An 18,847-nucleotide genomic window follows, 5' to 3' on the forward strand; every position below is an offset into this window, starting at 1 on the left:
ATGACATCACCCCATTTGGCTTGTGTCATCATCTACCTTAACCCTGAGACATCACCAGCCTGCCCAGTGACGGCCTGACATTCTGTTCCATGACGTCATCCTGCCTGACTGATGACGTCACTCCGCCCGCCTTGTGGCATCACCTTCACTGGTCCCGTGATGCCACTCTGCCTGTCTACGACCTTGGCCAGCCAGCCTCTCTCCTGCCCAGCGGCTAGTGTTCCACGTCCACCGTGTCAGGGGCCTCGTGCAGGTGCTGCAGCCGGCGGGGGTCAGATTTGCAGGCTGCGCGGCGGCCCGAGGGCTCGGCTGGGTCCGCGGAGAGCAGAGGCGCGCGGGCCGAGGCTCGCCGGCTCCTCGGGGGCGCCTCACCCGGTCCCCCTCGCGAATTTTCCTTTCAGATTTCCCGCGGCCCCCGCTCGCCCTGAAGGTGAGCCTCGCGCCTCCGCCCTCCCGGAGAGGTCCCCTCCCGGCGCACCGCTCGGAACGGGGGAGCGGGCGCGGCGACTTTCCCGCCTCGGCCCGGCGTGGCCAGAGGCAGGCGCGGGCAGGGTGCCCCAGTTCGCCTTTGTCGCCCGCGGGGTCGGTGGGCCGGGAGCGGACGCGTGACTGACAGCCGGCGGGGGCTGCGGCCGGGGGCGGGCTGCCCAGCGCCGGCGGCTCATTGGCTGGCGCGAGTGTGGGAAAGAACGCGGAGCCGGATTCACACGCCCCGCGGCGGCGCTTCCTTAAATAGCCAGGCGGCGGGCTACGCGCGCTCGGTCCCGGAGCCTGGAACCCGCGGGGGAAGGGCTCCGGAAGCCGTGCGTCCGGCCCGCCCTCGGCCCCGGGCGGCGCGGGGGGCGCACCATGCCTGCCGACACCCCGGGGAAGCTGAGGGCCTCGCCGCGGGCGGGAGCGCCGGCCGGTGCCCGCCGGACCCCGGACCAGCCCCGGAGCGCGGCCGAGCACCGGAAGGTGGGGACCCGGCCGGACGCGGTTGGCAGGAGCGGGGGGGAGAGGGGAGCTGACGCCCGCGGGACTCAGCCGCTGCCGACCCCGCAGTCCTCCAAGCCCGTCATGGAGAAGCGGCGCCGCGCGCGCATCAACGAGAGCCTCGCTCAGCTCCGGAGCCTCCTCCTGGACGCCCTCAGGAAAGAGGTGAGTCGGGGGTGGGAGGGCGAGATCGGGGAGCCTGGAATCCGGGCGCTCCCGGGCTGCCAGCCGCCCACACCGGCCCCGCCCCCAGAGCTCCCGCCGCTCGAAGCTGGAGAAGGCGGACATCCTGGAGCTGACCGTGAAGCACCTGCAGAGCCTGCGGCGCGTGCAGGTGACAGGTGAGCGCGGGCGGCGGCGGCGAGGGGCCTGGGGCCGGAGCCGCCGCCACCGCGGGCCCCGACCGCCTGTCCCCTGCCACCCCCGCAGCCGCCCTCCGCGCCGACCCGGCAGTCCTGGGCAAGTACCGCGCCGGCTTCCACGAGTGTCTGGCCGAGGTGAATCGCTTCCTGGCCGGCTGCGAGGGCGTCCCGGCCGACGTGCGGTCCCGCCTGCTCGGCCATCTGGCGACTTGCCTGGCCCGGCTGGGGCCCTCGCGCCGCCCGCTTCCACCGGCCCCCGCCGCCGAAGTTCTGGCGCCCGCGGTCTACGCGGGCCGCCCGCCACCGCCGGCCTTCGACGGCCCCTGCCCCTTGCCGCGCTCCGGGGCGGTCTTGGCGCCGCCCTTCCTGCCGGGCCGGACGGGGGCGCCCCTCGCCGCCCCCGGGGCCGCGGCTCAGGGCCGGGGCGCACCCTGGAGGCCGTGGCTGCGGTGAGGTCGCGGCCTCAGAACCCGCTGAGACTGTGCCAGAAAATATTTATTTCCAGAGACCGCGTCGGGAGTTTTGTTTTGCCGTCTTCGTGAAGGGTCCAGTCCGGCAGAGGCCCAGCAGCGGGGTCGGCTGACGTCTTCGCGCAAGCGGGCAGGGCGGGCCTCGGGGGTTCTGCTCCCACCTGGGCCCGCAGGTGCCCGGCGCGCAGGTTCGGCCGGCCTTGCGTTTGCCTGTATCTCACTGCGCTGGAGCCGCGACCCGCCTTGAAGTGGGGAGGAGGGTGTGTGTGAGAGGTCCCTCGGGAGGCTCAGGCAGGACGGTGGCAGTCATCACGTTTTCCAGAACGTCTCCCAGTGCTGGGAAGCAGTCGTGCAGCGTCACTGGGCATGTTCTTCCCCCACTCTCACTCTCGAGGACCCTGGAAGGTGGACACATGTATTTTCACACTGTTGTCTTGGTGCTGAGCTGTGGTGAGGGCTGACTGTCCCTGAAGCTTCGGTTCTGGCCTGTTCCACCTCCTGCCTTCTTGTGGCTCAGCACCAAGCTGCCTGTGCCCGCCCGTGCGTCGAGCCTGCCCCAGGCCAGTGTCTGCCCAGGAGAGGGGTGCCAGCAGGAGAGGGCATCTGAGTCCCAGGGGCAGGGAACGGGGGCCAGCCCGACAAAGGGCACTTAGTGCTGGGGCTCTTCTCCTGCCAGAGTGCAGCCCTGCTGTGTGCCCCATCCTGCCCTGAGAGGGGAGGTCCCCCTACAGTACGAAGGAACTGGCGTTGGTCCGGCCTATGCATCCGTCGTGAGCACCGGCTGTGTGTTCACCCTACAATACAGCGATCCTAGGTGGCGTTGGGCGTCGCCCCCCCTCCCCACTCCGGGAGTCGCTGTCCTGTGGTCCCAGGCCTCCCCCCGCTGCTGCTGGGGCTGTGCTCCAGGTGCGGTGAGGGGGTGGTCCAAGGCACGCAGCTGGGACTGCGGTGTCTCATCCTGAGCCCTCCTGAGGCTGAGGCAAGATCTGTGTCCCAACCACAGCCAAGTTCATCTGATGGTTGCCGGCCGCCTGCCTGGCCAGGGACCATCACGGAGGAGGAGAGTGAATCACTGCCGGGGCTGGCCTGCCCCTCCCCCAGTGGCCCATCAGCTCCCGTGTCCGTGTCGTGTGCAAGGTTCACCTGCCCTCGTGGACTCAGCCGTGCACACCGGCAGGGCCTGCCACGTCCCACCAAGCCAGTTCCTCCCCGACCCCTAGCTGCCTGGTCCATCTCCCTGAGTGTCCAGGGCCCAGGCCAGTGGTCCTGGACAGTTGCAGCCATGCAGGGCAGGTGCCGCACCCTCTGCACACCGGCCCTGGGGAGGCTGGGAGAGCTGGGTCACCAGCAGGACTCTGGGGGAGTTGCTGCTGACCAGCCTGGGAGGCCCTCCCAGCAGGAGAACTGTAGAGGGTCCATTTCAGAAACCAAAGTTCAGCTTGGTTGGGGGAGGGGAACTGCTCAGGGAGGGCCTCAGTGCAGGAGGGGAGGGCCGGCGGCTTTGGGATATGAAGCTGGGTGGGTGGGTCCGTGGGTAGGGGGAGCGCCCCACCTGGTGGCCAGAGAGAGAAGGGCTGCCCGGGAAGGTCACCTGGAACTTGGGTCATCACACTCTCCCTTCTCCAGGGAGAGGGTGGTGACAGCGCCAGACCAGACCGCCCCCCGCCTCCGTCCCTGGGCCTTGCCCCCTCGCTTACTTCCTTACTTCCTGTTCCTGGTCATCTGTTCTCAAGACGCTATTGCCAAAGGGATCTTTGCGCCGAGCGCCCTGTTAGCCCTCCAGGGACCTCAGGCTCTGAGGGAACCACACTGACCCTCAGACAGGCAAGCTCCTCCCGTCTCTATCCCTTTGTACTCACCCCCCTGCCCCGTTCTCTCCCCACTTTCTCACCTGAGGCAGCCACCCCAGACCCCGAGGGCTCTGGAGGCCAGGGCCGTGTCTGTGTCACTCGCTCCTGTCCCCAGCACCTGCTTGGAACAGGAAGACGCTCAGGTCAGGCTCAGGCCATACAGACCTCGTTAATTAGCTTGGATGAAAGAGGAGCCCGGAGGTTGGCAGAGGGTGTCGCCCTTGATTAGATGAGGGGCGTGTGAGGAAGCACAGCCGGGCCGAGGCTGGCTGCCCTCCCCAGGCTGCCCCTCAGCAGTATCCTTGTCTGTGGGAGGAGCCCACACCCCTCTCCCGGCTCAGCCTGGACACCTGCCCCAGCCCCGGAGAGCTGGGCTGGGGTCTCCCCCTCACAGCAGGGGCTCTTCCTCCTCCCACCCTCCCCTCTCTTCCGCCCATTTCCTGCCCCCTCCCATGCCTCAGAGGGGCTCTGGGTAATTCCTCTGTGTCCCTCCACCCCTTTGGCTTGGCTTTTGTCTTGCAGACCTTCCCAGGACAATAATAGAGGAAGTATCTTCTCCGGTGGATGTGTCTTGCGGGTGGGGGGAGGGGGTGTGTGTGTGGGAGGGATCAGAACTTCCTCCTCCTGCGGGGAGGGTGCGGCCAACTGATCATTTCTCCTCCACTGGCGGGTGGGGCCTCATTCATCTGTGGCCTCCTTCCAGCCCAGTTCCTGGCAGGGACCAAGGGTCAATAAATGTTTGCTGAGTTCATGTGCAAGGTCAGGTGATCTGCCTGCCTCTGTGGGTGTCTCAGCCCTGTGGAGCCCTGTGATGCTGGGCCCCTCTGTCTTGCCTGTGGGGTCAGGGCTTGGGGACCAGACAATGACAGCAAGTCATAGGTGTTTGAAATCTGGAGAAAGAATTAGTCCTCATGGTGACAGAAGTCGGCCTGGCCAGGCCCATGAAACCAGTCACTTGGGAATTTGGGGTGGGGCAGGGCCTGGGGCTGCTTGGAGCCCTGGCTTGTGAGAGGTGAGGCCTTAGCTCCCCCACCAGAACTCCTGTGGTTGCCCGAGTATCTCTAGGCCCCAGCAGCCTCTTCCCCTCCCCTGGCACGCACTGGCATGCCCTGGCTCCAGGACCTGCTCCCTTTTCCCGAGGAAGAAGCTGAGCCCAGAGGGTTCTGCAGCTGTGCCTGGCTACTCTCTGCTCCACGGAGCCCTGGGGACCATACCCATCCTAGGATGCACCCTTGGGCAAGGAAAGAGGCCCTGGGGTTGATGGCCTCCCAGGAGGCCCCCAAGAGCCCCCACCTGGTATTCAGCCTTGTAACTGTACTGAGGTTGACCTGCGTGACCAGTGAGGTCCTGTAGAAGATGAGGTTGCAGGGCATCCTGGCCTACCTCTTTGTCTCTCACATTCTCCACTCTGAGGGAGGCCAGCTGTTCTTTGCTATGGAGAGGCCAACAGAGTGTGGTGTTTAGAAGCAGATCCTCCAGCCCTGTCGAGCCTTCAGATGAGACCCCAGCCACTGCTGACATCTCAAGGGCAACCTTGAGAGTCTGAGAGCCAGAACCACCCAGCTGAGCGGCTCCTCGACTCCTATCCCTCAGAAACTGTGCGAGATAATAAATGTCTGTTGTTTTAAACTGCTGAATTGTAGGTTGATTTGTCATGCAGCTATAAATAATAATGTTTTATGTAAAATTAAAATAAATAACAATAACAATAAACAACTAATGTGCCCACCGCCACCCAGGGCCACCACCATGTGCCCACTTGATGGGGCTGCGGAAGGGGTCAGGCGGGGTGGGACCCAGAAACAGCCGTTGAAGCTGTGGTGGGGAGCGGAGTGGGTTGGCCTGTTGTCTGCCTGGAAGTCGCTTCCCTGTGAGCTCCAGCTGGGGGTGCAGGGAAGCCAAGCCCATCCCTGTGGCTTCTGGGCAGGGCAGGGGGCCATTTCTGTTCTGACAACTGACAGGGCATGGCGTTGGGGATTCATGGGCCTCAGACTTCAAACAAGGAGAGGTGTGGGAGATTCTCTGTGCTGAGACCCACAGAACCCAACCTGCCCCAGGGCCACGCTGACCTGCCCTCAATGGGCACGTCAGCCCCTGCAGCCTGGTGTCTATGGTGACCAAGAAGCAACCGGCTGCTGCTGCTTCAAAGGCGTCTCTTCCTGGTGGACTGCCTGACCCTGACACCCATCTGGTGGCTTTGGGCTCCCACTTCAGAGAAGGAATCCCCATGTCTGTGTGGGGAGGTGGGGGCCCACTTCCTGCCTTCCCATCCTTACCCACGAGTGGGCCAGAGGCTGGTGGGGAGGAGGGCTTCCCCAGCTGCACCCTTCCCCTCACCCATGGTCCCCCCAGCACCCCTTGCCTTGTCTAGCACAGTGGGGTAGGGCTCAGCAGCTCTAGGTGTAGGGAGGCAACTCTGTCCTCTCCTGGCCCCTACGCCCACCCCCCAACATATGAGCTGACCACGGCCTGGGCCATAAACGCACATCCAGGGGCCGGGGGCTGGCCGGGCTCCAGCCGGAGCACCCCCAGCTCCTGGCCCTCCCTCTTCATGGCCTCTCAAGGCCCCAGGCCTGCGGGGCCCTGGGCTTGGGCTTTCCCTGCCAACCTAAGGTCAGAAAAGTGTTAGGCAGGACCTGGCCAAGCTTCTTCCTCTACTTGGATCAGGAGGCTGGCTCTGGACGAAATGCCAGGTGGGACAGGGCATCATCTGGCTGTGTGTACATGGGACTTTCTTCTCTCCGTGTCCCTAGGAGTTTGCTTTGTTGAATTAAGAGGTGAGGGTAACATCCCAGGACTGAGCTGACTGGTCTGCCCACTTGGAGTCTGCAATCTTTGGTCGGACTTTTCCAGAGCAGAGACCAGGTCCAATGGACTAAATGTGTCCACAACCCTCACCGCCCCCCGCCTTCCCTGCTAATTCATATGTTGAAACCTACCCCCCAAGGTGGTGGCCTTAAGAGGGGCCTCTGGGAGGGGATGGGGTCATGGAATGGGATTAGTGCCCTTACAGAGGGACGAGACGGGAGAGCTTTCGCCTACCCTATCGGCCATGTGAAGACACAGCCGGAAGGCAGGCTTTGCTCCTGGAAGAGGTCCTCATGGGAACCTGCCCGTGCTGGTACCAGCCTCTGGGTCCATGATGAATACATTTCTTTCTTTTTTAAAAAATAAATTTATTTATTTATTTGTTTTTATTTTGGGCTGCGTTGGGTCTTCGTTGCTGCGTGTGTGGGCTTTCTCTAGTTGCTGCGAGCGGGGGCTACTCTTGGTTGCGGTGCGTGGGCTTCTCATTGTCGTGGCTTCTCTCGTTGCAGAGCACGGGCTCTAGGCATGTGGGCTTCAGTAGTTGTGGCTCACGGGCTCTAGAGCGCAGGCTCAGTAGTTGTGGCGCACGGGCTTCATTGCTCCGCGGCATGTGGGAGCTTCCCGGACCAGGGCTCGAACCCGTGTCCTCTGCACTGGCAGGCGTATTCTCAACCACTGCGCCACCAGGGAAGACCGCTGAATACATTCCTATTATTGATTTGTCCTGTTGCAGCAGCCGGGCTGACCAGGATGCCTGGGCTTGATGTTACCGAGCAGACTGGAGGCTGGAGGTAGCGGCTGACTTTCCAGAACTCGCTGGGACAAACGCCTGCCCCCTCGTGGGGACAGAAACTAAGGTTTCGGGTGCCTGGGCTGATGCTCCTTGTTCACGGGGCCCCTCCCTGCCGCACAGATTTGACTTGTGTGGTAAAGGCAGCTTCTTCCTGGGTGGGGAAGAGTCCCAGCCTGAGCCCAGAGTCCTGGGGAAGGTCTGGGCCACCCCAGCGTGGAGCTCGGGAGTGTGTGTAGGGTAAATGGAATGATGCCTGTAACGTGTCAACGAAAATTCAATTAACTATCAAGGTAAGAAGGAAAAAAGGGAATTTTATTGGAGCCAAACTGAGGATTCTAACCTGGGAGGCAGATTCTCAGAAAACCCCGCGAACTGTTGCGCCTGTTACAAGTAGAACGCATAGTCATACACTGCTTTTTTTTTTTTTGGCCATGCTGCACAGCTTGTGGGGTCTCAATTCCCTGATGAGGGATTGAACCCGGGCCATGGCAGTGAAAGCTTGGAGTCCTAACCACTAGGTCACCAAGGAACTCCCCTCATATACGTTGTTTTTTTTTTTTTTAATTAATTAATTAATTAATTTTTATGTTTGGCTGTGTTGGGTCTTAGTTTCCGCGTGAGGGCTTTCTCTAGTGGTGGTGAGCGGGGGCCACTCTTCATCGCGGTGCGCGGGCATCTCACTATCGCGGCCTCTCTTGTTGCGGAACACAAGCTCCGAACGCGCAGGCTCAGTAGTTGTGGCGCACGGGCTTAGTTGCTCCGCGGCATGTGGGATCTTCCCAGACCAGGGCTCGAACCCGTGTCCCCTGCATTGGCAGGCAGATGCTCAACCACTGCGCCACCAGGGAAGCCCCATATATGTTTTTGAGACAAAGGCTCTCACATCAAAATGACCTACTGATATTTTACATAAAGGTCACTAAGGATGCATAGTCCAGGTAAACACCCACAAAGGAGCAGCAAGTCACCATGACCCCCTCCAGAATTGGGAAAGAACTCTATTCTTTTTTTTTTTTTTAGATGATTTTTTTAAAGATTTATTTTTGGCTGCGTTGGGTCTTCGTTGCTGTGCGCAGGCTTTCTCTAGTTGCGGCGAGCAGGGGCTACTACTCTTCGTTGCGGTGTGCGGGCTTCTCATTGTGGTGGCTTCTCTTGTTGTGGAGCACAGACTCTAGGCACGCGGGCTTCAGTAGTTGTGGCACATGGGCTCAGTAGTTGTGGCTCGCGGGTTCTAGAGTGCAGGCTCAGTAGTTGTGGCGCACGGGCTCAGTTGCTCTGTAGCATGTGGGATCTTCCCAGACCAGGGCTCGAACCCGTGTCCCCTGCATTGGCAGGCAGGTTCTTAACCACTGAGCCACCAGGGAAGCCCAGGGACTCTATTCTTTAAGAAGTTACATTGCTGGCATCAGAAGAAAAAAATGGATCTTTCCGGTGGAGCAGGCGCCCCACCTTGGCGGAGCTCCGACTCGCGTGTGATGCAGATGCACGTGGCGGGTCAGGGAGGGAGGAGACGCCAACAAACACACGGAGAGAATCTTATGTTTAATTTTCTCTTGTCCTGCCTTAAAATATGTTTTTTTTTTTTGGCCGTGCTGCAGGGCTTGCAGGATCTTAGTTCCCCGACCAGGGATCGAACCCGGGCCCCAGCAGTGAGAGTGCTGAGTCTCACCACTGGACTGCCAGGGAATTCCCAAAATATAAATTTTATTTCATCAAGTGTCCCAGCCCCAAAGGGTGCCTAGAGCTCGGTGGCTGTGCTGACAGGGCCCGCAGCTGTGACCGGTGCAGCTGTGACGCTGCTGCAGGTTTCTCAGCTGCGTCACTGGAGCAGTGATGTGGCCTTGAGGGAAGTCAGGAGGAGGGAAGGGGAAAGGGAGACAGTTACCACTTGTTCCTGGAGCACACCTGCCTCTGGGCTCTCAGTAACCAGCCCACTAGAACTAGTCTCCACCTGGGCAGGTAACTGAGGAGAACAAATGCACAGAGCCAGAGACCCACCACCTCATGGTCAGGACACACAGTCAATAAATCGAGTCGGACACAGAGGCCTCTAGGAGCCGGCCAGGGCCCTCCCGACGGAGACTCAGGCCTCCTCAGTCTGCTCTGTGTTTGGAGTACCTGCAGGTCCACGCCCTGCCCCCACATTCCACGCGGGGCGCCTGTGCAGGACAGCCTCGAGCTCCCCACCAGTGGTTCAGGGATGCGCCTGACACAGCCCGGGACTGAACCCTACCTCTGCTGTCACTGTGACCTTGCATGTTGTCACTGTGTGTCACAAAATCTCAGATGTAAGACGGGATTAGTAATAGTACCTGCCTGTGGAGCTAGGTGGTTGAGAGGATTAAATAAAATAAATAATCTGCATTATGACAGCTTCCAGCCAAGACTGAGTAGCAGGGACCAGATTTACCCTTCTGCCTAAAACAATTAAAAAACTGGTTAAAATATATGAAACTGCAGACCATGAAAAAGAGTGCTCCCTGGGCTTCCCTGGTGGCGCAGTGGTTAAGAACCCGCCTGCCAATGCAGGGGACACGGGTTCGAGCCCTGGTCTGGGAGGATCCCACATTCTACAGAGCAACTAAGCCCGTGCGCCACAACTACTGAGCCTGCGCTCTAGAGCCCGCGAGCCACAACTACTGAGCCCGCATGCCACAACTACTGAAGCCTGCGTGCCTAGAGCCCATGCTCCGCAACAAGAGAAGCCACTGCAATGAGAAGCCTGCGCACCTCAACGAAGAGTAGCCCCCGCTCGCCGCAACTGGAGAAAGCCCGTGCGCAGAAACAAAGACCAAACACAGCCAAAAATAAAAAAAAAAAAAAAAAAAAAAAAGCCCAGCTCTTTAAAAAAAAAAAAAAGCGGTCCCTGAGAAGTGGAAAAGAAATGAAGTGAGCCCTACACTGCCCCAGCTGACTGCTTGGAAACAGTTTCCAGGCCACGGTGCAGGGCAGGAAGCCAGGCAGACTCCCTGAGTTAAGGAGGTGGAGCTGACAGTCCTGGGGGACCAATGTAGCTGAAGTTCATAGGACAGGGTGTCAGAAGGAAGAGAGGTGGTGCCAGAGACAGAACTCCAGAGAGCTGCAGGGGTTCCCCCTCAAACCTGATTAGAACATCCTTGTGCGGAAACTCCTCCAGGCCAGGGAAAGGACCACCCAAAGAATTAGATGGCAACCCCTGAGTTCACACAGGGCCAGACACAGTTCCAGTCTCCACTAGCCAGAATGGAAACCCCATAACTACAGGGCAGGTGGCAGAGTGCCCAGCAGGGTCTTGTCCATAGGTTAGACACTGTTCTAGGCCTGCCCAACAAAGTTTACAAACAAGACCTGAAAGGATCAAACTGCTTCCAAATAACAGCCGCACCCAGAACAGAGCTCAAGAATGTTTATAGTAGTATAAAAATATCCAGCACCCAACACATTAAAATTCACAATGTCTGGCATCCAGTAAAAGTTTACCAGGCATGCAGAGAAGCAGGAAAATCTGACCCATAATGAGAAAGTTCAATCAATTGAAAGCACCCTAGAAATGTCACAGATGATAGACAAGGACATTAAAACAGTTGTTATAGCTGCACGTCACATGACTGAGAAGCTAGAGGAAAGACTGAATGTCTTGGAGACATTGAAGGTACAAAAACCTCAATTGAACTTTTGGAAAATTATGATGTCTGAGGTAAGAAATACATTGGGTGGGAGTAATGCAGACTAGAGATTAGACATTGAAGAGAAAACTATTAGTAAACTGCAAACATAAAAATAAAAACTATTGAAAATAAAACAGAGATTTAAAAAGCGGGGGCTGGGGGAAGAAAAGAGCATTAGTGAGCTGTGGTCAACGTCAAGGGCCTGACATACATGTAATTGGCATCTCAGAGGAGGGGGGAAGTGAGAAACATTTGAAGAAATAATGACTGGAAGTTTTACAATCTTGACATAAATGATAAACCCACAGATCCAAGAAGCTCAAGAAAACTCAAGCACAAGAAGTTTGTTTATTTATTTATTTATTTATTTATATTTATTTATTTGGTTGCCCCGGCTCTTAGTTGCAGCAGGTGGGCTCCTTAGTTGCGGCTTGTGAGCTCCTTAGTTGCAGCTCGCTGGCTCCTTAGTTGTGGCATGCGAACTCTTAGTTGCGGCATGCATGTGGGATCTAGTTCCCAGGGATCGAACCCAGGCACCCTGCATTGGGAGCGCAGAGTCTTAACCACTGCACCACCAGGGAAGTCCCAAGCACAAGAAGTTTGAAGAAAATTGCATCAAGGAACATCATAATCAAATTGCTAAAACACAGCAATAAAACAATGATTTCTGCTCTCACAACTTCTAGTCAGAGGTGTGGGCATAATGAAGATGAAGATTCACCAAACAAGCTCTATACATTGGTTACCTGTGTACCTGTCACCACTTTCAAAAATCTACAGGCAGTTAATGTGGATGAGAACTATCTGCTGATTGTCCAGTAAAATTATAGAACTGCCAAAACAAAACCAAAACCAAAACAAAGAAACAAAAAACAAAAGGTGTGGGAAGTTCTAGCCAGGCCAACTAGGCAAGAAAATGAAATAAAATACATCCATATTGGAAAAAAGAAGTAAAACTATCTATGTTCAAATGACATGATCTTATATGTAGAAAATTCCATGGAATGCACTAAGAAAAACTATTAGAACTAATGAATGAATTAAGCAAGGTTGCAGGGTACAAGATCAATATTTTAAAATCAGTTATATTTCTATACATTTTCAACAATCTGAAAATGAAATAAGAAATCGATTCAATTTATAATAACATCAAAAAGACTAAAACATTTATGAATAAATTTAATAAAAGAAGTGCAAAACTTATACTTTGAAAACTATACAATATTGTTGAAAGAAATTAAAGAAGACCTAAATAAATGGAAAGATATTCCACATTCATGGATTGGAAGATTTAACATTGTTAAGGTGACAGTACTTCCCAAATTGATCTATAGATTCAACACAATCTCTTCAAAGTTCCAGTTAACATGTTTGCAGAAATTGACAAGCTGCTCCTAAAATTCATATGGAAATCCAAGGGACCCAGAATATCCAAAACAATCTTGAAAAAGAACAAAGTTGGAGGACTCAAACTTCCTGATTCCAAAAGTTACTACAAAGCTACAATAATCAAGACAGTGTGGTACCAGCATGAGGTTGAACATATTGATTGATGGAATAGAATTCAGAGTTCAGAAATAAGCCTTCACTTTTAGTCACTTGGTTTTCAACAAGGATGCCAAGACAATCCAGTAGAAGAAAGAACAGTTTCTTCAACAAATTGTGCTGGGACATCTGAATATCCATATGCAAAAGAATATAGTTGAACCCCTTCCTCACACCATACAGAAAAATTAACTAAAAATGGATGATATACATAAATGTAAGAGCTAAAACTATAAAACACTTAGAAGAAAATACAGGAGTAATTCTTCATGACCTTGTGTCAGGAAGGACCTGAAGTCAGGTCCAGAAGACAAAGCCTTCTTGGATATGTTTCCAAAAGCAAAAGTGACAAAAGATAAAAAAAAAAAAGAAGAAGATAAATTGGACTTCATAAAAATTAAAAACTTTTGGCTTCAAAGGAGGTTATCGAAAAAGTGAGGGACTTCCCTGGTGGCGCAGTGGTTAAGAATCCGCCTGCCAATGCAGGGGACGACGGTTCGAGCCCTGGTCCGGGAAGATCCCACATGCTGTGGAGCAGCTAAGCCCGTGAGCCACAACTGCTGAGCAACCCCCGCTTGCCATAACTAGAGAAAGCCCGCACACAGCAACGAAGACCCAATGCAGCCAAAAATAAATAAATTAAAATAAATTTTAAAAAAAAGACTGGGTTGTTTAAACAAAAAAAAAAGAAAAAGTGAAAGACACATAGAATGGGAGAAAATATTTGCAAAACATACTGACAAGAGGCTTGTATTTAAAATATATAAATAACTCTCTCAACTCAATAATAAGACAACCCAACTAAAAAATTGGAGAAAAATCTTAATAGACATTTCTCCAAAGATATATAAATGGCCAATAAACACACAAAAAGATGCCTGACATCATCAACCACCAGGGAAATTTAAATCAAACCACAATGAGATACCACTTCATACCCACTAGGGTAGCTATAATTAAAAAGACAGATGGTAACAAGTATTGGTGAGCTTGTGGAGAAATTGGAACACTTATACATTGTTCATAGGAATGCAAAATGGTGCAGCCACTTTAGAAAACTGTTTGGAAGTTCTTCAAAAGGTTAAATGTAGAATTACCATATGACCCAGCAATTCCACTCCTGGGTACATACTCAAGAGAAATGAAAACATGTCTACACAAAAATGTGTGCATAAATGTTCACAGCAGCATTATTCATAATAGCCAAGAAGTGGAAATAACCCAAATGTCCATCAACTGATGAATGGATACATTTAAAAATGTGCTAGGGAACTTCCGTGGCAGTTCAGTGGATAAGACACCATGCTTTCACTGCAGGGGATGTGGGTTCAAACCCTGGTTGGAGAACTAAAATCCCACATGCTGCTTGGCATGGCCAAAAAGATAAATAAATAAATAAATAAAAATACATACATACATACAATTTATTTACATATCTTACATATCTTATTATTTACATATCTTACATACATACACACACATAAAATGTGCTATATCCATACAATGGAATATTCTTTGGCAACAGAAAGGAATGAAGTACTGATACATGCTACGACATGGATGAACCTTGAAAAGATTATGCCGGGTGAAAGAAGCCAGACACAAAAGGCCACATACTGTGTGAGTCCATTTACATGAAATGTCCACGATAGGCAAATTGGTATAAAGTAGATTAGTGGTTGCCCACAGCTGGGGTGGAGGTCCAGGGAAATGGGGAATGACTAGTACGGGGTATACTTGTGGGGTGATGAACATGTTCTAAATTTGTTTATATTGATGGTTGCACAACTCTGACTATACTAAAAACTATTTAATTTAAATGGGTGAATTGCATGGGGTGTAAATTATATATCAATAAAACTGTTAACCCCTTCCCTGTAAAAACAGCAGTAAAGAGAAGGTTTTAAGAGCCTCTATGGAAAAAAAGACATATACGGAGGAACAAGGGTAAATGATGGCTGATTTCTTGTTGGAAACAATGCATGTGAGGAGACAGTGGAACTACATCTTTACTGAAAGTAAAAACTATCAACCTAGAATCCTAGAAACAGAGCCACCCATACCTATATGGTCAGCTGACTTTCAACAGAGGTGCTAAGACAATTCAGTGGAGAAAGGGGAGAGTCTTTTCAACAAATGGTATAGGTACTATTGGATATCCATACACAAATAAAATAATCTGGAGCCATATCTTTACACCATATACACAAATTAACTCAAAATGGATCATAGACCCAAATGCAAAACCTAAAACTAAAAAAAACTTCTTGGAGAAAATTTAGAAAATCTTTGTGATCTTTGGTTAGGCGAAGATTTCTTAGATACAACCAAAAGAACAATCCATGAGAGAAAAATGGATAAAAAAATGGATAAACTGGAATTCATCAAAATTAAGAACTTCTGCTCTTCAAAAGACATTGTTCAGAAAATAAAAAGATGAGCCACAGACTAGAAGGAAATAATTTCATATCACGTAACTGATGAAGAACTTATGTAAAGAATATATAAAGAACTCTTAAGACTCAACAATAAGAAAACAAATAACCCAATGAAGAAAATGGGCAGAAGATTTGATCAGTCATTTCATGGAAGAAGATATATGGATGCATTTATTTATTTATTTATTTTAAAAATGTTTTTGCCACGCAGCTTGTGGGATCTCAGTTCCCCAACCAGGGATCAAACCCAGGCCCTCGGCAGTGAAAGCGCCAAGTCCTAACCACTAGACCACCAGGGAATTTCTTGGATGCATTTAAACACAGGAAAAGATGCTCAGCTTTAGTCATTAAGGAAATGCAAATTAAAACCACAATGAGGGACTTCCCTGGTGGCGCAGAGGTTAAAACTCCACACTCCCAATGCAGGGGACCCGGGTTCGATCCCTGGTCAGGGAACTAGATCCCATATGCATGCTGCAACTAAGAGTTTGCATGCCACAACTAATGAGCCCACGTGCCACAACTAGGGAGCTGGTGAGCCGCAACTAAGGAGCCCGCCTACCACAACTAAGACCTGGCACAACCAAATAAATAAATAAAATTAAAAAATAAAATAAAATAAAATACCCTCTTTAATAATCGTTTAAAAAAAAGCAAGCAAACAAACAAAAACAAAAAACAAGAAAACCCCACAATGAGACAGTTCTAACCATCTACTAGAATGGTAAAGTTAAAAAGTCTGACCAGACCTAGTGCTGGTGCGGATATGGAGCAATGCGAACTCTCAGGAACTCCTGGTCGGGATGAAAAAATGGTAACCACGCTGGAAAACAGTTTACCCAAGAGAAATGCAAGCACATGTTCACACAAAGACTTAAACACAAATGTTTGTAGCATAGCCCCAAATGTCCATCAACAGGTGAAGGGATAAACAACTCTTGGCATGTCCAACAATGGGACAGTACTTATTAATTATAAAAAGAACTATTGGCATACACAGTGGCATAGATGAATCTCAAAATAATTATGCTCAGTGACAGAAGCCAGTCATACTGCACTCTTTCGTACTACACCAACGAGTGCCTACTGTATGATCCCATTTACATGAAGTTCTGGACGGTGCCACCCAACTGCGGTGACAGAAGGGAAAGAAGGCCCACGTGGCTGCCTGGGCAGAGGGGGGCGTCAGAAAGGGCACAGGAACCCTTGGGGTGGCGGGCGTTTCACTCTCAGGAGTGTGGTGATGGCTTCCTGGGTGAATACACATGTCAAAACTTAGCTAACTTTACACTTTAAAGTGTAAAGTTTATGTGGAGTTTATCATATTAAATTATACATCAATAAACTATTAAAAGATGAAAAGTCAAAAACCCATAATCTGTGTAAAGCATTTAAGACTTCCAGGCGTGTAATAGCTGCTCGTTGAAAGTCGGCTCTTATTTTTGAGGGCTTATGTCTCAAGGTCAAGGGCTCAAAGGGGGCTAAGTGGCTTCGGGAAGGGGCCCTGGCGCCCCCAAACGCACCGCCCTCTCAGAGCCAGGCGCCGACGGCTCTGCTCTGCCGACTTCCGGTGGAGCCCGCTCGCCCTCTGGTGGCGTCCGGCGGTACCGCAGGCCGCGTGCCCGGCGACACCACTCCCCGGCGGCTCCTCCAGCCCGTCCGTCTACACCCGCTCGCGGGCCTCCACAGAGACTTAAGGCCCCCAGCGCGGAGCTGGGTCAGAAGCGCGCAGATGCACGTGTGCTCCAGAGCCCTTCCCACGAGGAGGCCCATGATTGGGGGACGAGGAGACGGAGGGGACGCCTCGGGTAACTCCAGCCACAGCTGGTCTTCAGAAGGAACCAGCTCCACCGCGCCCTCCCCACAGCCTCCCTTCGGGTCCTGTACTGGCTTCTTCCAGGGCAGCCATGGCAACTGTAGAAAAGCCCCTGCCCCAAACCCTCCCAGCTTCCTCTGTCTGGGGAGTCCATGGGGGGCTCTGCTGCTGTGGCCCTGTAGACAGACAGACACACACGTGTGCGCCACGGAGTCGTGATGTGGCGCTGGGCCAACTGGTGTCCACGTGGAAACAAAAGGTGTGACAGGACCCCCATCACCCACCATCCACGAAAATCAGTACCATGCGGTTTGTAGTCGCGGTGGGTGAGACAGGTAAAACGGTGGAGCTCTAAAAACGTGGAAGGGTGTGGCGAAACCTTCGTGACTTTTGGGGGCAGGCAAAGAGCTCTGTAAAAAGACAGAAACAGGGCTTCCCTGGCGGCACAGTGGTTAAGAATCCACCTGCCAATGCAGGGCACACGGGTTCGAGCCCTGGTCCCGGAAGATCCCACACGCTGCGGAGCAACTGGGCCCACGAGCCACAACTACTGAGCCCACGAGCCACAACTACTGAGCCTGTGCACCTAGAGCCCGTGCTCCGCAATAAGAGAAGCCACCGCAAGGGGAAGCCCGCGCACCGCAACGAAGAGTAGCCCCCGCTCGCCACAACTAGAGAAAAGCCCGCGCGCAGCAACAAAGACCCAACGCAGCCGAGAATAAATAAATAATTAATTAATAAAAAAAGACAGAAACAGTGATAAGCATAAAGAAAATTGTTGATAATTTGGACTATGTTAAAATTTAAAACTTCTGTTCATCAAAAGGCACTGTTAAGAGGTTGAAAAGTTGAGATGGGAGGGAGGTATTCATAGTACAAATATTCAAAACAGAATCCTTACCCAGAATGGGTAACAAACTCCTACAGATCAATAAGAAAAAGGCATAGAAAAGAGGCAGAAGCACTGAAGAGACATCTTCACAAAGGAAGATGCCAGTGGGGACTTCCTTGGTGGCCCAGCGGTTAAGACTCTGTGCTCCCAATGCAGGGGTCCAGGGGTTCGATCCCTGGTCAGGGAACTAGATCCCACACGCTGCAACGAAGATCCTGACTGCCGCAACTAAAGACCCGGTGCAGCCAAATAAATAAATAAATATTAAAAAAGAAAATGACAATGGCCAGTAACTTCATTCTTAAGGGAAGTGCTGCACCAGGCGGTGACAGGCCGTAGGCAGTGCGGGCGCAGACACACTGGAGCGAGGGCACAGCCACCCCGCAAGACTGTTGGGCAGTGTCCTCTAGAGCTGGACAAACACCTCGGACCCCACGACCCTCCAAGCCCGCCAAAAGGAATGTTCCAGAATGTTCATAGCATGACTCGGAAGAGCTGCAAACTGGAAATGACCCGAGTCTCCATCCACAGGAAGGCGATGCACGGGTCACACACGGACCACCCTCAGCGGCGAAGCTGACCAACACAGCCTTAGCCACCGAGTTCAGAGCCTGATGAGCAGGGAAGAGGACTGTGGGGTGATTAGAAGATAGGGGTACTGGTCTCCGCCCCGTTCCAGCACAGAGTGCCTGAAAACCTGGGGATTTCCTGCTGAGAGCCCAGGAGCATCTTTTGTTCTAATGAGGCTCCTGTGGGGGCTGGTCACCAGAAAGACCAAGCCTGATGAGAAGCGTGGAATTTTCAGCCCCGCCCCCATCCTCTTGAGAAAGGAGAGGGGCTGAAAATGGGGTTAATAATCGATCATGGCTGTGTGAAGAAGCCTCCACAAAATCCCGAGCGCTGGAGATGGGTGGAGCCGCGTCCACGCCCCTTCCCACGAAGCCCTGCCCGTCTCCCAACCTGGACCCTCACCTGCATCCTTCACCCGACCCTCTTATAATGAGCTGGTGAGCGTTAGTGAACGTCTCCCTGAGTTCTCTGAGCTCCTCTAGCAAATTAAATGAATCCAAGGGGCAGTGGGTCGTGGGAATCTCACATTTGTAGCCAAGTCGGACAGAAGTGGTGGGTGACCTGGGGACCTGCTCCTTGCCATTGGCGTCTGAAGCTGGGGGCAGCCTGTGGGACTGAGCCCCTGAGCATCTCCAGATAGTATCAGAATTGAGTTAACCTGTCGGACACGCAGCTGATGTC

General features: G+C 52.9%; 1 protein-coding gene across 4 annotated transcripts; it reads left to right on the forward strand.

Annotated features, from left to right (window-relative positions):
• The first annotated feature begins 741 nt into the window (after positions 1-741).
• HES4 (hes family bHLH transcription factor 4) lies at positions 742-5,286 on the forward strand. 4 transcript variants are annotated; one of them, XM_082464001.1, is made up of 4 exons: positions 742-957; positions 1,045-1,140; positions 1,229-1,316; positions 1,405-5,286. In XM_082464001.1, exons 1-4 carry the CDS (start codon positions 850-852, stop codon positions 1,788-1,790), a joined length of 678 nt encoding a protein of 225 aa, XP_082320127.1. In that variant the 5' UTR covers positions 742-849; the 3' UTR covers positions 1,791-5,286. The 4 variants fall into 4 exon arrangements, with proteins under 4 accessions (XP_082320127.1, XP_082320126.1, XP_082320125.1 ...); XM_082464000.1 differs by having other exon boundaries at positions 742-1,140; XM_082463999.1 differs by having other exon boundaries at positions 1,045-1,316.
• The last annotated feature ends 13,561 nt before the right edge of the window (positions 5,287-18,847 follow it).

The sequence above is a fragment of the Balaenoptera physalus genome, assembly GCF_965194825.1.
Source record: "Balaenoptera physalus genome assembly, chromosome: 1".
NCBI classification, from domain to species: domain Eukaryota; kingdom Metazoa; phylum Chordata; class Mammalia; order Artiodactyla; family Balaenopteridae; genus Balaenoptera; species Balaenoptera physalus.